Source organism: Pundamilia nyererei, unplaced genomic scaffold (genome assembly GCF_000239375.1).
Source record: "Pundamilia nyererei isolate P.nyererei 1_Seehausen unplaced genomic scaffold, PunNye1.0 scaffold00017, whole genome shotgun sequence".
Lineage (NCBI taxonomy): Eukaryota > Metazoa > Chordata > Actinopteri > Cichliformes > Cichlidae > Pundamilia > Pundamilia nyererei.
In genome coordinates, this window is record NW_005187418.1 from 61,673 (window position 1) to 80,541 (window position 18,869).

General features: G+C 42.4%; 1 protein-coding gene across 8 annotated transcripts in view; it reads left to right on the plus strand.

Annotated features, from left to right (window-relative positions):
* Positions 1–3,907: 3,907 nt before the first annotated feature.
* baiap2b (BAR/IMD domain containing adaptor protein 2b) overlaps positions 3,908–18,869 on the plus strand; it is a 70,919-nt gene continuing 55,957 nt past the window's right edge. For 4 of the 8 annotated variants that reach the window (XM_005725672.2, XM_005725673.1, XM_005725676.1 and 1 more), the window contains exon 1: positions 3,909–4,292. In XM_005725672.2, the coding sequence (XP_005725729.1) occupies positions 4,218–4,292 (75 nt within the window). In that variant the 5' untranslated portion in view covers positions 3,909–4,217. Of the gene's footprint in view, positions 4,293–18,869 lie in introns of all 8 variants that reach the window. The other 4 variants (XM_005725677.2, XM_005725679.1, XM_005725678.1 and 1 more) reach the window with 2 other exon arrangements.

The window sequence follows — 18,869 nt, forward strand, 5'->3', positions numbered from 1 at the left end:
CCCCCCCCCCACTCTGTGGCTTCTAGCATGTATGAAAAGTACAGGCACACCATGACCTTGCTCTGCTATTGTTCTGAAGGTGATCGAAGCTCATTCAGCTAAGGACAAAGCATCAGATAGATAGGGAGACATTAAATGTTCCCATCTCTAACCTTGAACCATTCTCTCCGACAAAGCTGATGTATTGACGAGTCTGAAATAGCCCGAATTGCTTTTGTTCACTTCACACTGTTTTTTGGTTTTTTGTTTTTTTTTTGAATGGACTGAATCCACTCTGACTGTGCACTACAAGCCTTTTCGGAGGTGTGTGGGAGTGGGCGGCGCACAGACTGAATGTCAGAGCGCCGCGCTTGCTGATGAATCACAGACGTGGATCTAAAGCTGAGAGAAAAAGCCTGAGAGGACGATGATGAGTAGGCTTCACATGAAACGCTGCTGAATAAATGCTTCAGGTATGTAGGTGTGTATGTGTAACCTGCCCACCCGGAGTCTTGCCTACCTGATTACACCCCCACTGTACTGAATATACACACATACAGAACTTTACTGAAGTGAAATGTCATTTTCAACAAGTTTATTTAAAGGCCCCAGTCCTAAAGGACAATTTTAAGTACTTTGTTTCCAAATTCTGACAAGTCACTTAATTTTTACACTGTTTCCTGTGTTCCCCTTTCAGTTGCCCGTTCACTTCCTATCATCTCTCCATTTTTGGCTGTCTAATAAAAGGATGAAAAGCCCCAGATTTATGAATAAAATGTCTCTAAATCACTAATTAGCTCACTAAAATGTTTTAAATGCTTAAAATGGACAAAAATACATTGGAAAGACATTACTTCTGGGCTGGTGCCTTCAGGTATGCTGATTGAAGCCACGTGGATACAGCTTCATATAATAGACCACGGATATACTACTCTGAGTGTCATCACAGTTCAATCTTAGCTTTTTTGAAACCAAAGGTCATGAAAATGTGTTAAATCTGACATAAATATGTAAACTGACACTACATCCTCATGCAGTAACAGGTCATCTGTTATAAAGTGAGCCCACCCTAATTTGTTCCCTGTTTTATTTACCTGTTTGACACTGACAGAGATCATAGCTGACATATAAAGATCATGCTGTGTAAAAAAAACCCCATAAATTTGTCTGGAAAATGGTCAGCCTGTAAATTCATGAGATCACAGACCAAAGGAGCCAACGACTGTTTACTTCCATACAATCAGGCCTCCCATTTGCAACCAGATGTGTTGCTCCACGCTGGTTTTTATCAAGACTGCATGGTTAAATGGCCTTCATTTTCAGATCCAGAATCTGCATTGATCTCATAAGACAGCTCATAAGCGGTTTCATATGTTATATATTTAGAATAATACCAATCTTATCCTGCCAAAAACGTCACATCTCATAGATGTTTATTTTGTGGTTTGAACCCCAGCCTCAAGTAGAACCCAGTTTAAACCAAAAGAAAATGTAAAAAGTCAGCAAACCAATGTACTAACTGAGACTATTTTTAGGGGCTATATGCTCATTTTGGATTAAATGCCAGAAATTTGTATCAGGGGCATCAAAAGACTGGATAAGTTTAATGGTTAAATGCTTTGTGTTGTTGTCATTTTTTTAGTTTCAGGTCATCATTTTTGCCACTTCACGCCTGAGTTCAGTCTTAAGCCTCCAGCTTTGTTTATTTCTCAAACTACCCATAATTAATAATCAATGTCTTAATTAATTTGTGTACAATTATACTTCAGAATAGGTTGGATGTCAGCAAACATAATGGCAGCTCACATTCAATTACGGAAACTAATTGTGGGGATTGAATATTCACAGAGGACTAAATCAATAGCCTCGCTGACAGTGGGAAGGCTGCTGTTTGCTCCAGCGAAGACCAAACATGCCTGATTGATTTCCACTAACTGTCTGCAGTTTGGTTTCCTCGGGACTCGCTCTAATCGGATGTGATGAACAAAACAAAATAAGTCTGTTCTGGTAGAGATCCACGGTGCCACTTTATTATCTGGTCTACAAGCTGCTCTTAAATATCTGCTCTATCTCACTAAACGAGAGAAAAAAAGTGTTGCAGAAAAGAAAAAGGCATGACTGTCCTCTTTCGCACTTATCTTCTGTTATCTTCTGCTTCTGTCTCTTTTATTTAAATACATCCCCATTCAGCAGCTCTCAGATCGTGATGTGTGGGATTTCCCGGCCCACAATCCAGGGCTTACAAATCCAAGTAAATGTGGCTCCATCCCACTCATACCAACCAGAGCCCACTCACCCAACCGCCACACAAATATAGAGCAGGCACACATATGGGGCCACGGTAAAATCTTTCTCTGTTGTGGGTTTATTAAAACTTACATTTTCACAAAACAAACACACAAAAAAACCCTTTCCATTATCTTACAGCCCCTTTTATGTAGAGGGAAGACTGAGCCGGAGGGTCTAAATGACTGAAATAATAAACACAGACTGAATAAATCACTATAAGAATAGGGATACTGGGAAATGTAATATTTGTACCGACTAAATGGATGAGGATTGTTGCAGTTTCTGTATGGAGCTGCTCAGTCAGGTCTTGTGAATGGTTGTAGCAGAGGAGGCGTGGGGTGGCTGACACAGCAGAGCAGGTGTGGCTTCTTTAAAAGCCGTGCTGCATTTCTAGACTCAGTGCAAAGCATCATAACACAAGAGCACACTGCCTGGTGGTTTCAGTCATGATGACTTACAATATTAATAATAATAACACAAATTATTGGCTAGAGGGCGAAGGAATCAGGTTTTATTACAATTATCAGGAAAAAAAGATGCCTGATTACTGATAACTGAAACAAAAAAAATCACCCGACTTCAAGTCTTTAATGTCAAACAAGCTGTCTATACTCCCAAAAAGAAAAAAAGGTGATTCCTATAAAGTCTGTCGAACAGTACAAACCAGCCTTTACATTTTAAATGAGATTAGTGCTTTTTAGTAGGAGGAACTCAGCAGTGAAACCACCTGTCAGATTACCAACAGGGAAAAGCAGCTTCTAAAGCCATGAAAGAAAGCGTGTCAAAGTGTCTGTGCTAATTTAATTAAAAACTGTATTTTACTGCTAAATCTATCCATACATCCATCTATTCACCTCCACTTATCTAATTCAGGTTTGTGGGGGGCTGGAGACTTATCCCAGCTATCATAGAATAAGGTGTGGAGTACAGCTTGGACAAGCCGCCGCACTGTCAGGGGCTCTGCTGTATCCAGCTAAATCAGAATATAAGGACCAACTGTTTGATGTCATGATGACGATTTTAGGGTGGGTTCTTTCAGGGATGTTTACGTGATTTTTTTTATGTGGGGCCCATCCATTTTCTTTGTGTATCCAGTTCGTGGTTGCAGCTGGGCCAGAGCCCATCCCAGCTGTCATAGGACAAGAGGCAGGATACAGCCCAGACAGGCTGCCAATATATGGCAGGATTAACACAGAGAGACAGGAAACCGTTCACCCTCACACATTCACACCTACACCCAAGTCCCAAGTTAACCTAATGCACGTCTTTGGAAGGATGAAGCTGGACTACCAGAGAGGAACCAACCCAGATTTGGGGGACACTGATTAACTGTATTTAGGAGGACCACACCTTTTCTCCATACCTCCTCTGCCGTTTTGGGGTAGCACAGGTTTGGGGGTCCAAGCAAATTTTACGGAGGCCAGTGCCACCCCTGGACTCCATTTTGGCTCCGTCCTTGCTTTGTTCTCTTTTAGATCCACATGCCAAAATCCAGTTTGAGATTTTTTAACAGAGCGTATTTCTTATTTTTGAATTAAGTTAATGTCTGCTTATTGTTAGGCTAACATCCGTTTTATCCTTCCCCCAGGCTTCAATGTGATACGCTGGAGAATGATGGCTCCTGCCGCTTCATCCTTATGTACTGTTGTAATTTAGGTCGCAAGTTACTCTATTTCCCACCGCCCTTGAAAGCAGCACCGCCCCTCTCAGAGTGAGTCCGCCTCTGCGCTCCAACCGAGAGGCACCGACTGACTGACTGGCTGCGTGGGGAGCCGGTGTGGGCGCAGCGGAGGACTTTCCTATAAAAGCAGGGATCCCACGACCAGACGCGCTCTTCTCTCTCTGTGAACGGCAGACAGGAGCCGCTCTTTCCCGCGAACAGCTGTTTCATTCCCCTTGTTACAGTTCGGAAAACCCTCCCAGCCTCATCCGAAAGGAAATCTTAGTCTATGGTTCTGACTGACACGCCTACAAGGATGTCCCGGACCGACGAGGTGCACCGTATAACGGAGAATGTCTACAAGGTAAGCCGGGCTCTTTGGTAGTTTGTTTCGGATCCGCCGACCGTGCGTCCTTCTGCCGCTCGGAGACACCTGCTGCACCGGTGAACCGCGGCGTTTAGAGGACGCGCTCAGAGGAGAGACAGCGGATAACTTTGTCTCAGCTGACCTGCACTGTGTCTTACCACTGTAGTAATAGAAGTGCCGGTTTATATATGCTGTGAAGGAATTTACTGATAAAGGAAATGCGTCCTGAACAGCTCAAGTTTATTCATCGTTTTCCTACAGCTGATGCTCTGAGTTTGAACTGTTGGAGACGGATTTTAGTCTCAAAATTCTTACAGGTGAATAATTTGTCCTGTTTTAGCCTATAACGTGTTATAAGTGATAATAAATCAGAGTCAGACCAGTCAAATCAGCAAAGTCACATTACAGCGATTAATAATGTTAGGAGTAACAAATTCCAGGTAGATAATCAATGACTCCAGGTGTAATTGATTTAAATTGCTTGGCACGGAGTATTTGATTTGCCTTAGGGTTGAGGGAAAGGGTTGAACTGTGCCCAATGCTACAATGCTACATTTGCAATAATGATGAGGGAGCCAGTTATGTAAATGCTGCAAACTGACAGTTTGCCCTGGGGTGATTTATTTCAACACTATGCAGAGCAGAAGCTGTCAGCCTCAGTGGTAAATCCTGCTGTGAGCAGGTGAACTTGACATTATCTGCCTCAGTGAGACTGATCATTAATTTATGGAGTCTGCGCATCCTAAAAGGGGTCCCCGTTGGTCCCAGCAGTCTTCACATTTGGGCTTTTTTTCTTAAGGTGTCTGTGCTGTTGATAGTTGGATCACTTCAGAGAGAAAGGACAGAGTCATTATCAGCATGGTGGTATTTGTAAAAGTCAACTGTAATTTTGCACTCTGGATGCCCCAAATTGGCATTCAATTTGGGATCTGAAATGCTGGTTGGAAAAGTCATGCTCAAGGTTTTGCTCTGCAGAAAAGAAAACAAACTGCTTCTCGGTGTCAGAGGTTTCTTAAATATCTCAGCATGCGCTGAGCAGACCACCCTGCACTTGTTGAAAGATGAAAGGCAAAACGTGGCAAATGATTATGTCCTCCATTTTTATTTCCACAACAAAGCCCCTTTTCAGCAGTGTCTGTGGTGGAGGTGGAGAAGTGTTACTCTTGACTTTCACTGCACTCAGGGCAGCTTTCCAGGCGAGGTAGATTTCAGCAATGGAAGTACGACAAGGGCTTTCCTTTTATATGAGGAGACTTGTCACCGTTCCATACGCCTCCGCAAAAATGCTCAGAGAGAAGAGTCGGAGTGCCTAAAAGCTTCTTCGTGCAGGACACGACTTGGTGGATGCAGGAGGAGAAGGGCATGTGTGCTTACTGAGCCAAAGGTGTACTTGAAGGGGGGTTTGGTTCAGCGAGAGTTCATGGTTCCTTGTGTGACAGAGGCGGGATGGTGTAACATGACATTACCATTTAGGCTGCCAAGGAAATGATAGGAATTTTTTCAGACTGGGGCCGACTTCAGCCAACACACAGACACACAAACCCTCAAAAGACTCTAACAAGGGATCAGAGGGGCACAAGCAGGAGGCTAGCTGCCTTATGTTGCGACCTGTGGGTGGGTTCTATAGCCTGAGCTGGATAGAAAACTGCAGAGAGGAGGAGGAGGAGGAGGAGGTGGAAGATGATGAAGGAGGATAAATAAAAAAAATGGTGGTTGCGTGATGGAGAAGTGGGCAGTCTTGTGATAGGTTTATTAGTCAGTTGATGACAAATTATCTTACTATAAATACTATAAATACAATACTTTAAATTGCATTTCTGATGTGATACTGATACCTTCTACTAATCTGATCCCGGGGTTACATTAACAAGCTGTCCCTCCAGAGCCTAGCTTTGTGACTTCAAACACACCAAATCAATGCATATTGTTAAATATATTCATTCATATTTAAAAGCAAAATAATGAAAGACAACTTAGTAAAGATTTTAAAAAGTGTTTTGCACTAGTTTGTTTTTAGCTCAGTGTGAGAGTCTTTACTGCCTAGAAAGCCACAAGAGATTACGCCGCATGTTTACAACAGAAGAGTTTAATGTCAAATACTCTTCCTGATGCAACCCCAAAGGGAATTTGTGTCTGTGGCGAATGTGTTAACCGCTAAACCAGGGATGTTTCATTTTGCATCAAGGCCACATGCAGCCCCCTTTATTTAGTTTTTACTGGGGTGAAGCAGTAAAACTGCCCTTTCTGTCAGTGTAAAGAGGTTTATCTGCACAGTTAATCCCCAGAATATCTTAATAATATGAAAAAGAAGTGCACTTGCAACAGAACATCTCAGTTTTCCTACATAATAAAGAAATGCCGCTGTAGTAAATCTGTCAGCACATTTCTTTGGGCTTAAATCTTTGCTTAATGGTGATGGGGGTGGTCTTCTTTATCTGCGAAGGGGTCCAGTAGGCCAGATTGGAGCAGGCCTTATGTTTGATACCCCCCACTACACCATTGGAAAGACATGCACAGCATGGTGATGTTAATTGCAGCCATTTTAGTCTCTCCTTCCTCTGTGATTGCACCTCCTCACACACGGAGTGGAGCAGACAAGGAAATGAAACGCCTCCAAACTGCTGACTCTTTGCTGTTCCCTTTCCCCACACTCTCGCTCCTGCTGAGGTGTGTCGTAGTAAAAACAGAACTGACCTGATGTGACTGGACAGCTCCGTTGATTGACTCCGTTTTTAAAAGAAGTTTTTGTTGGATAAGTCAGGCAAACCGAATGTGCCGCTGACCCTTTGGTCATAAGAAATGTCAGATAAACTGCCAAATGTTTATCACAAGTAAACTTATGTTGGATTAAAAAGATGAAAAAGAAAAAATGTGACCATCAGTTTCAGCTTCTGTGAAAATCTGTGTTAGGATGCGGTTTTGTCTTGTCCAAAGAACGCCCTGCTCAGGGGTCGGGTATGAAAATGCCAACCTGCAGAAATGCAGCTCTGGGTTTTCTTCCTGTCATCAGCAGGCTGAAGCAGAGCACTGCTGCCAGTCTGACCCCTGATGGGGGGCTGACTGTAGGAGGCTGATGCTCACTGGTGTGGCAGTTGGTAGTGTAATGGCAGGCCTATTGCTGGTCCAATGAACTTTGTGTGGGACTGCTAAAGAAACTAACAGGTCTTTATTAATTCATTATAAGCGTGGAAGATGAAAAGGCCTGAAGGTGCTCGCTTCAACGCTCACGTCTGTTTCTCCACCGAGGAAAGAAGACGCAGACAGGATGACAGGAATGCACTCCTGTGGTGTTAGGATGGTGATCATCTCTTACAGAACATGATATTGCGGTAAAGTGTCTAACAGCATGTACCCACAGAGGGCATGCCTCTGTGTAAAGTCCCCAGTTTAAATTAGACTTTGACTTGCCTTTAATGATTGAAAACATTAGTTCGGCTACACCAATTCAGTGATGCACATTCATAGACGATTAGCTGAGAGGCTGATTGAATCTTATCATGTTCTGGTTATGTCCAGGTTATTCCACCTTTTCCTCAGACTGAGTATTTGCATGTTTTATCTAAGTGTGTTTGAAAAAGCTTTATTAGTTATTGATATGAAGTGGATACAATTTATAGAACAGAAAACAGTCCGAGAAAGGTGTTACTTGTACTTTGGGGCAAAAAATACTTCTTTTTGTTTTAATGTGTCAGCGTTGGTGAGCGGCTGCCTTTAATTGCCACATGGAGGTGGATTTAATTATGAGTGGAGAAAGTTCACCTATTATTCTGCTCAATGGTGGCCAAAGACTAAAACGTGAGTGTTTATTTAGAAAGTTTATGTTCCTCCGTTGTGCATCGTACTTGGTAACAAGCAGTTATGAAGAGAATCCCTCTTCCCCCAGAAGACATCCATGGCAGGTGAGTGCTTTAAGAAAGTAATAAGAAAATAACCTGTGTATGCTCTTTTGGAATAACAATAAAGCATTCATCATCTCCATCTAGTTGACTTGAGGAGTGACAATAATGGTTTTGCTCTGCAGCTCGCAGAACAACAAGTGTGATAAGCTGCTGCAGTCCAAGATGCTCTTTAGCAGCGGCTGAACTTTGAAAATACAACTTTGAGGACTGTCTGCTAGTAATTTGATGTTGTTCTTTTATAGGGTTGAAAACTGTAATTAAATTACAGATGTCATTGTGAAGCTGTTAACACACCTCCAAGAGTATTATGTGGTAAATACGATGGTTGTTTTTAATCCTTTGTGTTTCTAGCACACAATGACCCTTTGGTGGATGAACGCTGGTTTTGTTTTCTCTGCCTCCTGTTGTTTTCTTTGTTTGCCTGACTGTTAGCTGCCGGAGCAAAATAAGTTGGACTCAACAGCAGAAGACCAAAGTCTTAACCTCTCTGCTCTGCTGCTGAAACGCAAGATGCTGAATCTAATTTTTGGATGACTCACATCAGTGGATGCGAGTGAGTGTGTGTGGGCAGTAGTGCCTCATGACTATATGTGTGTGTTTCACTTGTTTGTCAGCTCCCGTACTGTACTGCGAGAGTGGCTGGCACTGTGCGTTTTGTTTTTTTCTGATGTGAGATTGCACATCATCACAGAGCCAAACTATGAAGTGAAGTTATCGGTCTGTGTGGATTGAAATGTCAAGAAAAAAGTCCCAGAGGACTGTGTGTAGATACTACACAGAGACGCGTTTGCTACCCACTGACAGTGTGTGTACACTGTGTTTCCTCGGGTTGTTGTGGTTGCTGAACAAATGCCATCTGTGTGTTTGATCAGGAGTGTATTCAGCCAAGCATTGTAATCCCAGGAGTACTGCAGGCTCAGGTTGTTGAATGAAGCTCGAGTGTCAGGGCGAGGCTGCCTCGATTGTTTCAGGTGTTTGATGGTGAGAGTGGACTAAAGGGAGATCAGTAGGTCAGTTGATGTTTTTTTGTGGTGTGTTTGTGGTATTTGTATATGCATTGAGCCATTTTAAAGTTTTTCTACTGGCCACACAGCACAAGTTGTGTGTTTGAAAGACCACATAATACCTTATCAATGCGTTAGAGCACTTTGCTCTCAGATTGCGGCCTTACTTGTGGTTCCTAGATTATAGTAGAATGGGAGGCAGAGCCTTCAGCTTTCAGGCCCTTCCTCTGTGAGATCAGCTCCCAATTCGGATTTCAGAGGCAGACACTATCTCTACTTTTAAGATTAGGCTTAAAACTTTCCTTTTTGATAAAGCAAATAGGCTGGATCAGGTGACCCTGCTGCTGGGGGATTCCCATGATGCACTTGGTGTTTCTCTTTCCCCTCTGTGTTTATGCTTCACTCTGCATTTAATCATTAGCAATTATTAAACTCTGGCTCTCTCTCATGTAGTTTGCCTTTTGTCCTATCTGCCTCCCATCAACCCCCAATCAACTGGCAAATCACAACAACAGTTGCCTCAAGGTGCTTTATATTGTAAGGTAAAGATGCTAGAATAGAACGAGGACTCGCTTATGGGGGGGTTGTTTGAGGTTTGGACAATATAAAAGCGACTGTTATGGTCATTTGGCACCGATGGACCGATCTCAACGAAACGCTGTACAAAGTAATTATTAATATCTATATGTTGTTCACTGCTTTTTATAGTGAACAAGCTGGAACATATACAGAGTCCTGCTTCTGTAAGTGTTTGGATTTGGACTGTTGGTTGAGCCATACCAGGAATCAAAAGATTCTCTGAAAACGTGAAGTGGGCATTTATCTTTTTCAGTTAACAAAAGAAAAATCATAGATTCATTGATAAAAATACGTGATAACTTCATGCCTTGTTTTGTTGCTTAAAGCAGGACTGCAGTGAATGATTTTCTGAGGAGAAATTAGTATTTGAGGCAGTTGTCAAAAGACAGGATTGAAATGTAGACAGGCGCTTGTTTGCTTCCCTGTAAGATATGCAGGTGATGAAAGAAACCATCCCACCTCTGATTCTCCTGTTATTGACAGAAGCTTTCAAAGTGTCTCAATTGCAGCATCAATCTCTCCTTAAGATGCTATGTTAGTTTTTGTATTGCCTGACTGTCACCAGGGAATGTTATCAACCGATTGGAGTCATAAATCCTCCGTAAAATACTGTCGTACTATCAGGTCCAACTTCCGAAAGACATAAGGCAGTCCTCCTACTAAGCCCAAAGTATTTGTTCTCCAGGGAGGATTTTTGTCGCGTGTGCGTGTTTTGGGAGTGTTGTGAGTAATACTACCGAACACTTTATCCCCACTGTCACACGTACAATCTGTTCAGGTTTTTTTTTCTCTATGAACACAGACTTTTCAGTTTAGCCAAGTGGACGAATAAGCAGAGAACTGCTATCAACATTAATCGTTTCTGGTTATTTTTAGAACTTCTGTTCTTTGTACCACAACCTCTTTTTGTTTTATTAGTTCATTGCTTTCTTATTAGAGTTCTCACATCAGCTCATAAGCACCACAGGTGAGAAGCAGGACATCTGCCAGGAAATTGAACCTTAAAGGTTAGCAGTGGATTGACTGAGGAAGTGAAGGGTTTTTGGCAGAGACCTCTCAGCAGGATTTCCACCTCCTCCTTCTTTCACACCACAAAAGGATATTTCTGGGTCAAGTCCCACCTCTGTACTGATCGGGTAGATTAAACCAGTCTGGTCATTTTTCCTTTTGTTCACATTTGAAAGGTTGTCTGAGGTGAAAACAAGCCTCCGGCCTCTTTGCTCATGTACATAAAAACCTATTGAATCCAGATGCTTTGCTTAGGCCAGATTACTCCAGTGTAATTGTTTCAAACCAGTGATTTTCTTCTCTGATTAGTCACAGTGCTTTCAGCTCTTTTGTCTCTGTTCAGCGTTATATCGCAGGCTTTGTGCTTCAGTCCCTGCAGAAAACTGTGCCTCCTCAAGCTTCAGGGTTTGTTCTAGCTTTGTGTGTCTTGTCACTGATCGTTGGGCAGCAGTCGTGTTTGTGAGCGTCACAGTGACGGTCTCTGACAGCGTTGTGGGGTGTGTGATGGTGTTATGTAAGAGGGGAGCGGTGCAGGTAGAAGGGGATGCAGTTATGCACATGTTTGATATAAAAGTTAATTTAATTTATGTTTTCAGAGTCACGGCTAACACTCTGTGGCGCTTTTATTTGTTGTGCATTGACTGATTTAATGTATAGTACATCTTCATGAAAGTGGAGCAGCTAAAGTGTCTGATGCTTATGTGCATATGAGCACTGGACAAACAACCTAGTTGTAGGGCTGCAAAACTTTTTGAAAAATTGTGTGCAAAAAGCCAAAAAAAAATAAAAATGCAGAGCTAAAGAGGATTGCTTAAAAAGCATGCTTACAGTTAGCATGCAGCTCACAAGAGTGCCAGATGCCAAGAATTTGCCGATCCTAAATTTCCACAGTTTCTCTATTTACACAGATCTCGCAGGTATTAATATGATGGTACAATTTCAGTTTCTGTCAAATAGTCATTGCTTTTATTAAATTTGCATCAGCAGTTTGGTGCAACTGCAGCTTACAGTACTTCAGGACAGTATTTCTTAGCTTTAGTGGTTTAAAAAACACTTCGAGCATGAAACCAACAGTAATGTACCCCAATGCTTCACTTATGATGCTTAATGCATCTGTTGCTGTTTATTGTTATTTATGTACATCTACTTTCTTCGTTTTTGCGAGAAATCCCATGCAAGATGATTTCACACAAGAACACACGTGTTCTACTGCTTGTTAACACAAATATCTAATCAGCCAATCACATGCCAGCAACTCAATGCATTCACACATGTAGACATGGTCAAGGAAACTTGGTGAAGTTTAAACTGAGCATGAGAAAGAAACTGAATTTAAGTGAATTTGAATACATTTGGAGTATTTTCAGAAACTGCTGTAATTTACAGAAAACACTCTCAAAAAGTGAGCAGCAGTTTTGGATAATGAACAGACTGCTTTGAGCTGATAAAAAGGCAACAGTAACTCAAATAAGCACTCATGACAACCAAAGTATGCAGAAGATCATCTCTGAATGTATAGAACATTGTTGTTGGAGGCCAGCGGGCTACAGCAGCAGAAGAACACAGTAGGTGTCACTTCTGTCAGTTAAGAACAGGAAACTGAGGCTACAGTTCGCAGGGGCTCACCAAAATTGGACAATAGAAGATCCAGGGGTGGGGCTTCTGTTGGCTGCTTCCAGCAGGATAACACATCAAAGCTCAGATCATCTCAAACTGCTTTCTTGAACATGACGGTGAGTTCAAATGACCTCCACAGTCAGCAGATCTCAATCCAATAGAGCACCTTTGGGATGTGGTAGAATGGAAGATTGGCATCACGTGTGCAGCTCATAAATCTGCAGCAGCTGTGTGATGCAGTCACATCAGTAAGGTTAAAAATCTGTGAGGATGTTTCCAGCACCTTGTTAAATCTGTGCTATGGAGAGTTAAAGGTCTTCTGGAGGTAAACGGATATCCAGCAACGTGTACCTAATAAAGTGACCGGTTGAGATCAAGAAGGTAGTGAGTGTTTGTTAATAACGGTAATCATTTTACAGCTGCAAACTCAGTTTTTTCTTCAATTTTCAGCTCTGCCTGTTTAACCCCGGCTCAGTACTGAGTGTCGAAAGAAGACCTTCCTCTTTTCCTCACAGGGCAGATGATGTTTAAGATGGCTAGCAGCTGTAGCTAAGCGTTTTACTTTGTTAATATTGTGCATGTTTGGCTAGTCATCTGTGGGAGTAAGAAGAACACCCACAAAGAACAAAATGTACCCAGAAAAACGAGATGCTTTTTGTGTTTCAGCCATTTTACCTCTTAAATGTGTGGATTTGAAATTCTTAGAAATATCAGTGAGCTGTGAGCATCCTTTGTGCTGTTTTACATTTCTTTACATAGAATACACAAACTGGACCCTAAATCAACATCCAGAAGGCGTCAGCTCAGTGCAGGTGCACAGTGCATGGAGTTGCACTCTGTATTATTTAGATTTCACCAACTGCTCTGTTACGACACAGCTTCCATAGCTGTCATACAACATAACTGCCGGCGTCTGCTGTGTGTTTGCAGCATGTCAGCAGCCTTTAGCACATCGGTAAGTTATCTAACTTGAGCTGGAGGGAGATAGATAAGGAGAGATGGAGGCTGCCAGGGAGCAGGGGCTTGGCAGAGGATGAAAGGAAAGTTGCAGGGATTGGATCTCAATAGAAAGAGTGAGGAGACAAGGGTGTGGATCCCCTGTTCTGCTCTTTTCTTTTCTTACACTAATTAGACTGTAATTAAAGGGGAAAGGCCTGAGGGGTGAAGAAAAAGCAGGTGTTTATGGAAGATTGCTAACACACACACACAGAGCCTCCTTTGAGATAAACGGCACATCTTGGCATCACACATGTGCTGATACGCTTTCATATGTTGTACCCTTGCGGAGGAAGCGGTGCCAAGATGAATCTTCTCCCGTCATTTTCAGATTTAAAACCTGACCTCGTTTACGGTGTTCATGAATACTTTGTGGGAACATATGTGATCGCGTGAACATGCATTCGTTCACGTGTAAAGCTGAGAACAACTGGTGCACCGGCTGAATCAGATGCGTCACTGTGAGGCGATGACGATGATGATCTCCTTCCTTCAACCCGGCAGCCGTGGAGACTCCCTCTCTTTCCATTACCCCCCCTTCCTCCCTCACGTCCTCGTTCTCGCCTCTCCTACCACCCCGTCAGCTTTCCTGTGGTATGAGCTGAACGTGAGGTGAATAAAAAAATGGGTTGCCCTGTCACGGAAGGGGGGAGATTCCAGCACTTCCATATATGGCTGCCGGAAGTTCACCCCTCCCTCACTCCTTCCAAAGCTGCATCTGTGGAATAGGGGGCGCTGACTCTCCTGCTGCTTGCCTGCACACAGATAAGAGCTCATCTGAAAGGGAAATTGGCTGACTTCACACACATTCACATGCACGTGCACATGCGTGCACACACACGGCATATCGGCGCTGTATTCCCGTCTCCTTGAAGCAGGGCGTCTTTAGCCGTGATTGTCACACTGGCTGAGCAGAGGCAAATAACATCCATTTTCTGGAAACAAATAATAAGGGACAGCAGCAAAGCACTAACGGTACATAACGGTGCATATATCTCAGCTCATCACTCCCACATACTGTATATAATGCAGTACGGGACTGCTAATTGCTTTCTTCACATTAGCAGCAATGTTATGCACTGCTTCTTTTGTGCGGTGCGTCACATGCTTTAAAGCTTTGGTGACTGGGAGCTCTAAAAACCCCTCTGTATATGTGTTTGTTGATATGTGATGGATGATCAGCAGCACGGTCTTCAGTGTGAAGGCTTCTCAGTGTGAAGCCATAACACTAATGTAAGCTATACTCACAAGAGAGCTCAAAATCACAGGTAGCCTTTTTCTACATATCAGTGGAAAGGAAATTTAACAGATTCCTAGATTTTGTTTAAGAAGGTGGTAAAATTTCCTTTGTGCTCGGCCGGCCAGACTGCTGGGAGAACCACTGGATGAGAGGTTGGAGAGCTAACTTATCCGCTAAGGTCAGAAAACTTGGATGCAACGTACATATACAGCTGAACAGACACCTGCTAATTACTGCTAACTAAACGATTAATAACATACCAGAATCCATCTTTGTATCTGGAGGCGGGAAAAACAGAAATATAAGAATATGATCTAATTCATAATGTGAAAAAAATACTTCAGTGGTTCCTGGATCTGAAACCAAAAACTCATCACTTGTGTTTTGGCCTGTGTTCCAACACTCCACCAGATTGAATTAAAATGTATTACTAATTTTTCCTTCTGAATGTCTTGTGGGCTTACACACGGACAAACAAACAAACAAGACTGAAACCATGGCCGCACTTCTCCATCCAACCCTTGAAAATGACAAAATACAGTGAATGCAGTAAGGTGTATTCTCTAACCGTACTGTTCTTTGTTAGTTTTACCCTTTGGGGGTGATATTTGTTGGTTTCTCTGTCTCCACAATCTGCTTAAGGGCTGCCTGCAGGCATCTGTACGAGCAGCATTCAATAACCTCCGCCAAGGCTGAGCATTCCCTCCACACCATGCATGAACTGAGTCACTGGATCCAGAAAGAGATGAGGGCTGTTTTTCTTATTTAAATTGATGTGTTTGTGAAGATGTAATGTGAATTGTCCGATCAATTGTCGTGTCTTCATAGTAAAAATTCCTAGACAAATGCAGATCTGATTTTGACACTAAAACAGTCCCTGCTGTGTTGGGCAAAGCCCGGCTTCTGGTAATATTATCATGCAAATCCATTTATACCTGTCTGAGTAATCCTTCAGACAAACAGGGAAACAGACAAGCTGAACATCCTTGGTACAGGTAATAAGCGTCCAGGTGAAACACGCAGCTGAATTGGACCCAAGTTCTCATCATTTTTACTACTTCAGTTTGAACTTTCACATTAGGAGCAAGTGGCCTTGAAATTGTTGTCTCCTCATTAAAGAGCGCTTGGCGTACACCCAGTTATCTGATTTGTTCAAATGTTCACAAGAGACACTAAAGCACCTGAGGTGATGCCAGCATCCATTTTAATCCGATTCCTGCCGATTGGAACGTTTCCACCGTGAGAATAAAGACCTCTCTGTGGTTATCGGTGGGACTTTGTGATAAAGCACACAAAAAACAGAACAGCCAGATTGGTAGAAAGCAGCTTCTACCAAAGAAATGTCTGAGTCATTACCAGCACACAAACGGAGACCTAATATGTGAACAAACACAATGACCATGGTACCTATGCTAAAAATGTCATGTGGTGACAACAAACCCCCGTCTGTACCATGTCTGGGAATGTTTCTACACCAGCTGATGCCACGAGAAACAGCAGTATATGAAGATAAGTCACGCTCATGCGCACACACGCACAGTAAAACTTGATGACAGGAGGTCACCTTGACATGTGACTGTAGTCAAATACACACCAGCGCCGCATGAGCCCTCCCCATTTCCGTGGCAACCACATAGAGCAGATGACCTTTCCTGTGTGTGTTTAATCTGGTTACGTTTTGTATCCCACCCAGACGGGAGAACAAAGTGGAAACTTTCCTTATCAACTGTTGACAGTTTGGTGTTTTTGTGGTTGTTATCCAGGAGCTTTCTCATTCAGAAACACAGTTGAAACTTTTGTCACGTGACAGAGAAACAAAAGTTTTCTTTAAGATAATATTTTTATGGTAAATGGCCTGTATTTATAGTGAATATTTATATATTTTTATGAAACCAACCTGCGTACTGTTCCATCTCTGCTTTAGCTGTGGTCAAAATATGATGTTAGTGCTATTTTCTTTGTAAGGTAGAATGGGTGGAAAAAGTCAAGGTCATTAAAATAAGCAATAAAAAAAACATAATGGTGTTATAAAATATTACAAATACATCGAGGAAAGTCCCCCCAATAACTCACAAGCTGCACATCAGATATGGACCTCTTTTTCTTTCTTCTTCAAAGGAAGGAGGTGCCAGTCCAGTCTGCTGGCCCATCTTGCAAACATTTTTATTTTTTTTAAAGAACGATGAAGTTTTGGGAGTTCCTGATCAGCCAACCAGAAGAAAGAACATCTATTTTCATTAAATACTAACAGTAAATAACTTGAGGCTGGTGGCTTTCACTCATTTATTTTTGCATTTTTTTTGTAGACTGTCTGTTTCGGTCTCCACCTGGTGCGTCCCTGCCTCTCCGTCCTCGTTGGGGTTGCCAGATCTCCTCTCGCTGGTTAATCTGTTTGGCAGCCAGCGCCGCAGCAGGTTCTAATGGTGCCACATGGCTGTCTTGGCTTTACAGTAATTTACGCCACGACATGATATGAACCTGCTGCTGTTTATGTAGGCTCTGACTCACCCCACGTTCTCGTCTCCTGCCACCAAATGACACATGCTAACACACACATATATGCTCACACACACACATATAGACTGGCTTCTCTACACCATCGCTGATAAAGGCAGCTAGGTCACAATGTTCTTAACGCTGCTTGTTTTCTTTCCTTTGTTCTCTCAAGTGTTTCCCCCATCCATACCTGGGTGGGAGGCATGTATCAGATAGTAGGTCTTTTGAAGTAGGTTCACTACCTAGATGTTCTTTTCTAGGTTTCTGTTTCTCTGCTTCTCTTCGTAGATTATTTTCTCCTTTATTTATTTTGACCTTGTTCTGTTCTTCTCTTCTTTCTTTCCTGCTTTGTTGCCTTCCTTCCTTGAGTGATCAAAAGAAACAAAATCGTAACAAATTAAATTGATTTTAAAGCATTTACCACGGACAGAGCTTCGGGTTGTTACCACCGAAATTAACTTGGGATAAGGACTCACAAAGGTTTATGCATGTGTGGGCTCTAAGTGTTTGTGTATATAATTCTTCAGTATGTTTGAGTACACTTTAACTTGTCACGAACGCTGCAGTGTAACACCAGTTTTCCTTCACGCTGCCACTTGTTCTGTTATTAATAGCTTGTATAACCTCTGCCTCTATTCCAAATCACTCATCTGTCATGGGACGTGGTGTCCGTGCCCTGCGATGTTGCTCTGATGGATCTATTAACCTTGGCTTTGAGGGCTAGCTGCTACCTATTCAATCTCCTTCTCATCATACTAGCAATCTGTTATGGCCATGGCAGCAGTAAGTAAAATATCAGTGGATTTAGGTTGTGGGATTTTTGGATAGATTCTTTTTTAAAACTGCGAAGGAGAACTTTGAAGAACCTTTCCAGCTTACAAAGGCAGCTCTTTTCATTATCAGTTCAACATTTGTTATATTTTCTTTCCTTTTAATTAACAGGGCCAGTGTCTCTCACAGGATGAAGCTGCAAATCACACCTTTCAAACAAGATGTTAAATTGAAAACAAGGTACGCCAAAAATCTCAGTGTACCTGTGGCCAAGGTGGTGTTTACTACACACGTTTTGTTTCCAACTACACAAAAACAAAATAAAATGGTAATGCAGGATTTGAGAAATCTTCTTAGCTGCTCCTCCAGTTCAGGTTGGCAGGGAAGCTGGAGCCAAAGATACAGTGAAATCAGCTGACTTTGGTTTCAGACTCATCGTTTATCACCTGAAACAGCTGATCATTTCAGCAAGCTCAAAGTGGAAGACTCCTGATTCTGTACTGTTTTCCTTTTATTTTAAATTACGTTTGCTCTTCAGCTCTTGAGGTAATGTCAGGTAAATATGCTTGGCCTCTCGTGAGCTCATTTTTGTGGTGGAGAAAAACTAGACAGAGTCTCCAATAACCACATTGGCTGTTTTGCAGTTTTCATCCCAACTCATACCAACATTTGATCTTGGTTTCTTTAAGCCAACATGTTTTTCCGGTGGTTACCGATTATTTTTACTGTCCTAACCACAACCGGAGCTTAATCATAAAGCTGTCAGGACAGAAAATGCGATCCTTAGTTAGCAGATAGACCCACACTTTGTTTAGTTTTGAATGCCTGGTGCGGCTCTCTGTCAAACCTCAGAGGAGGAGATAAATGGATTAATTGTCAGGTGTTCACAAGCTGCAAGTAACACACACACACACACACACACACACACACACACACACACACACACACACACACACACACACAC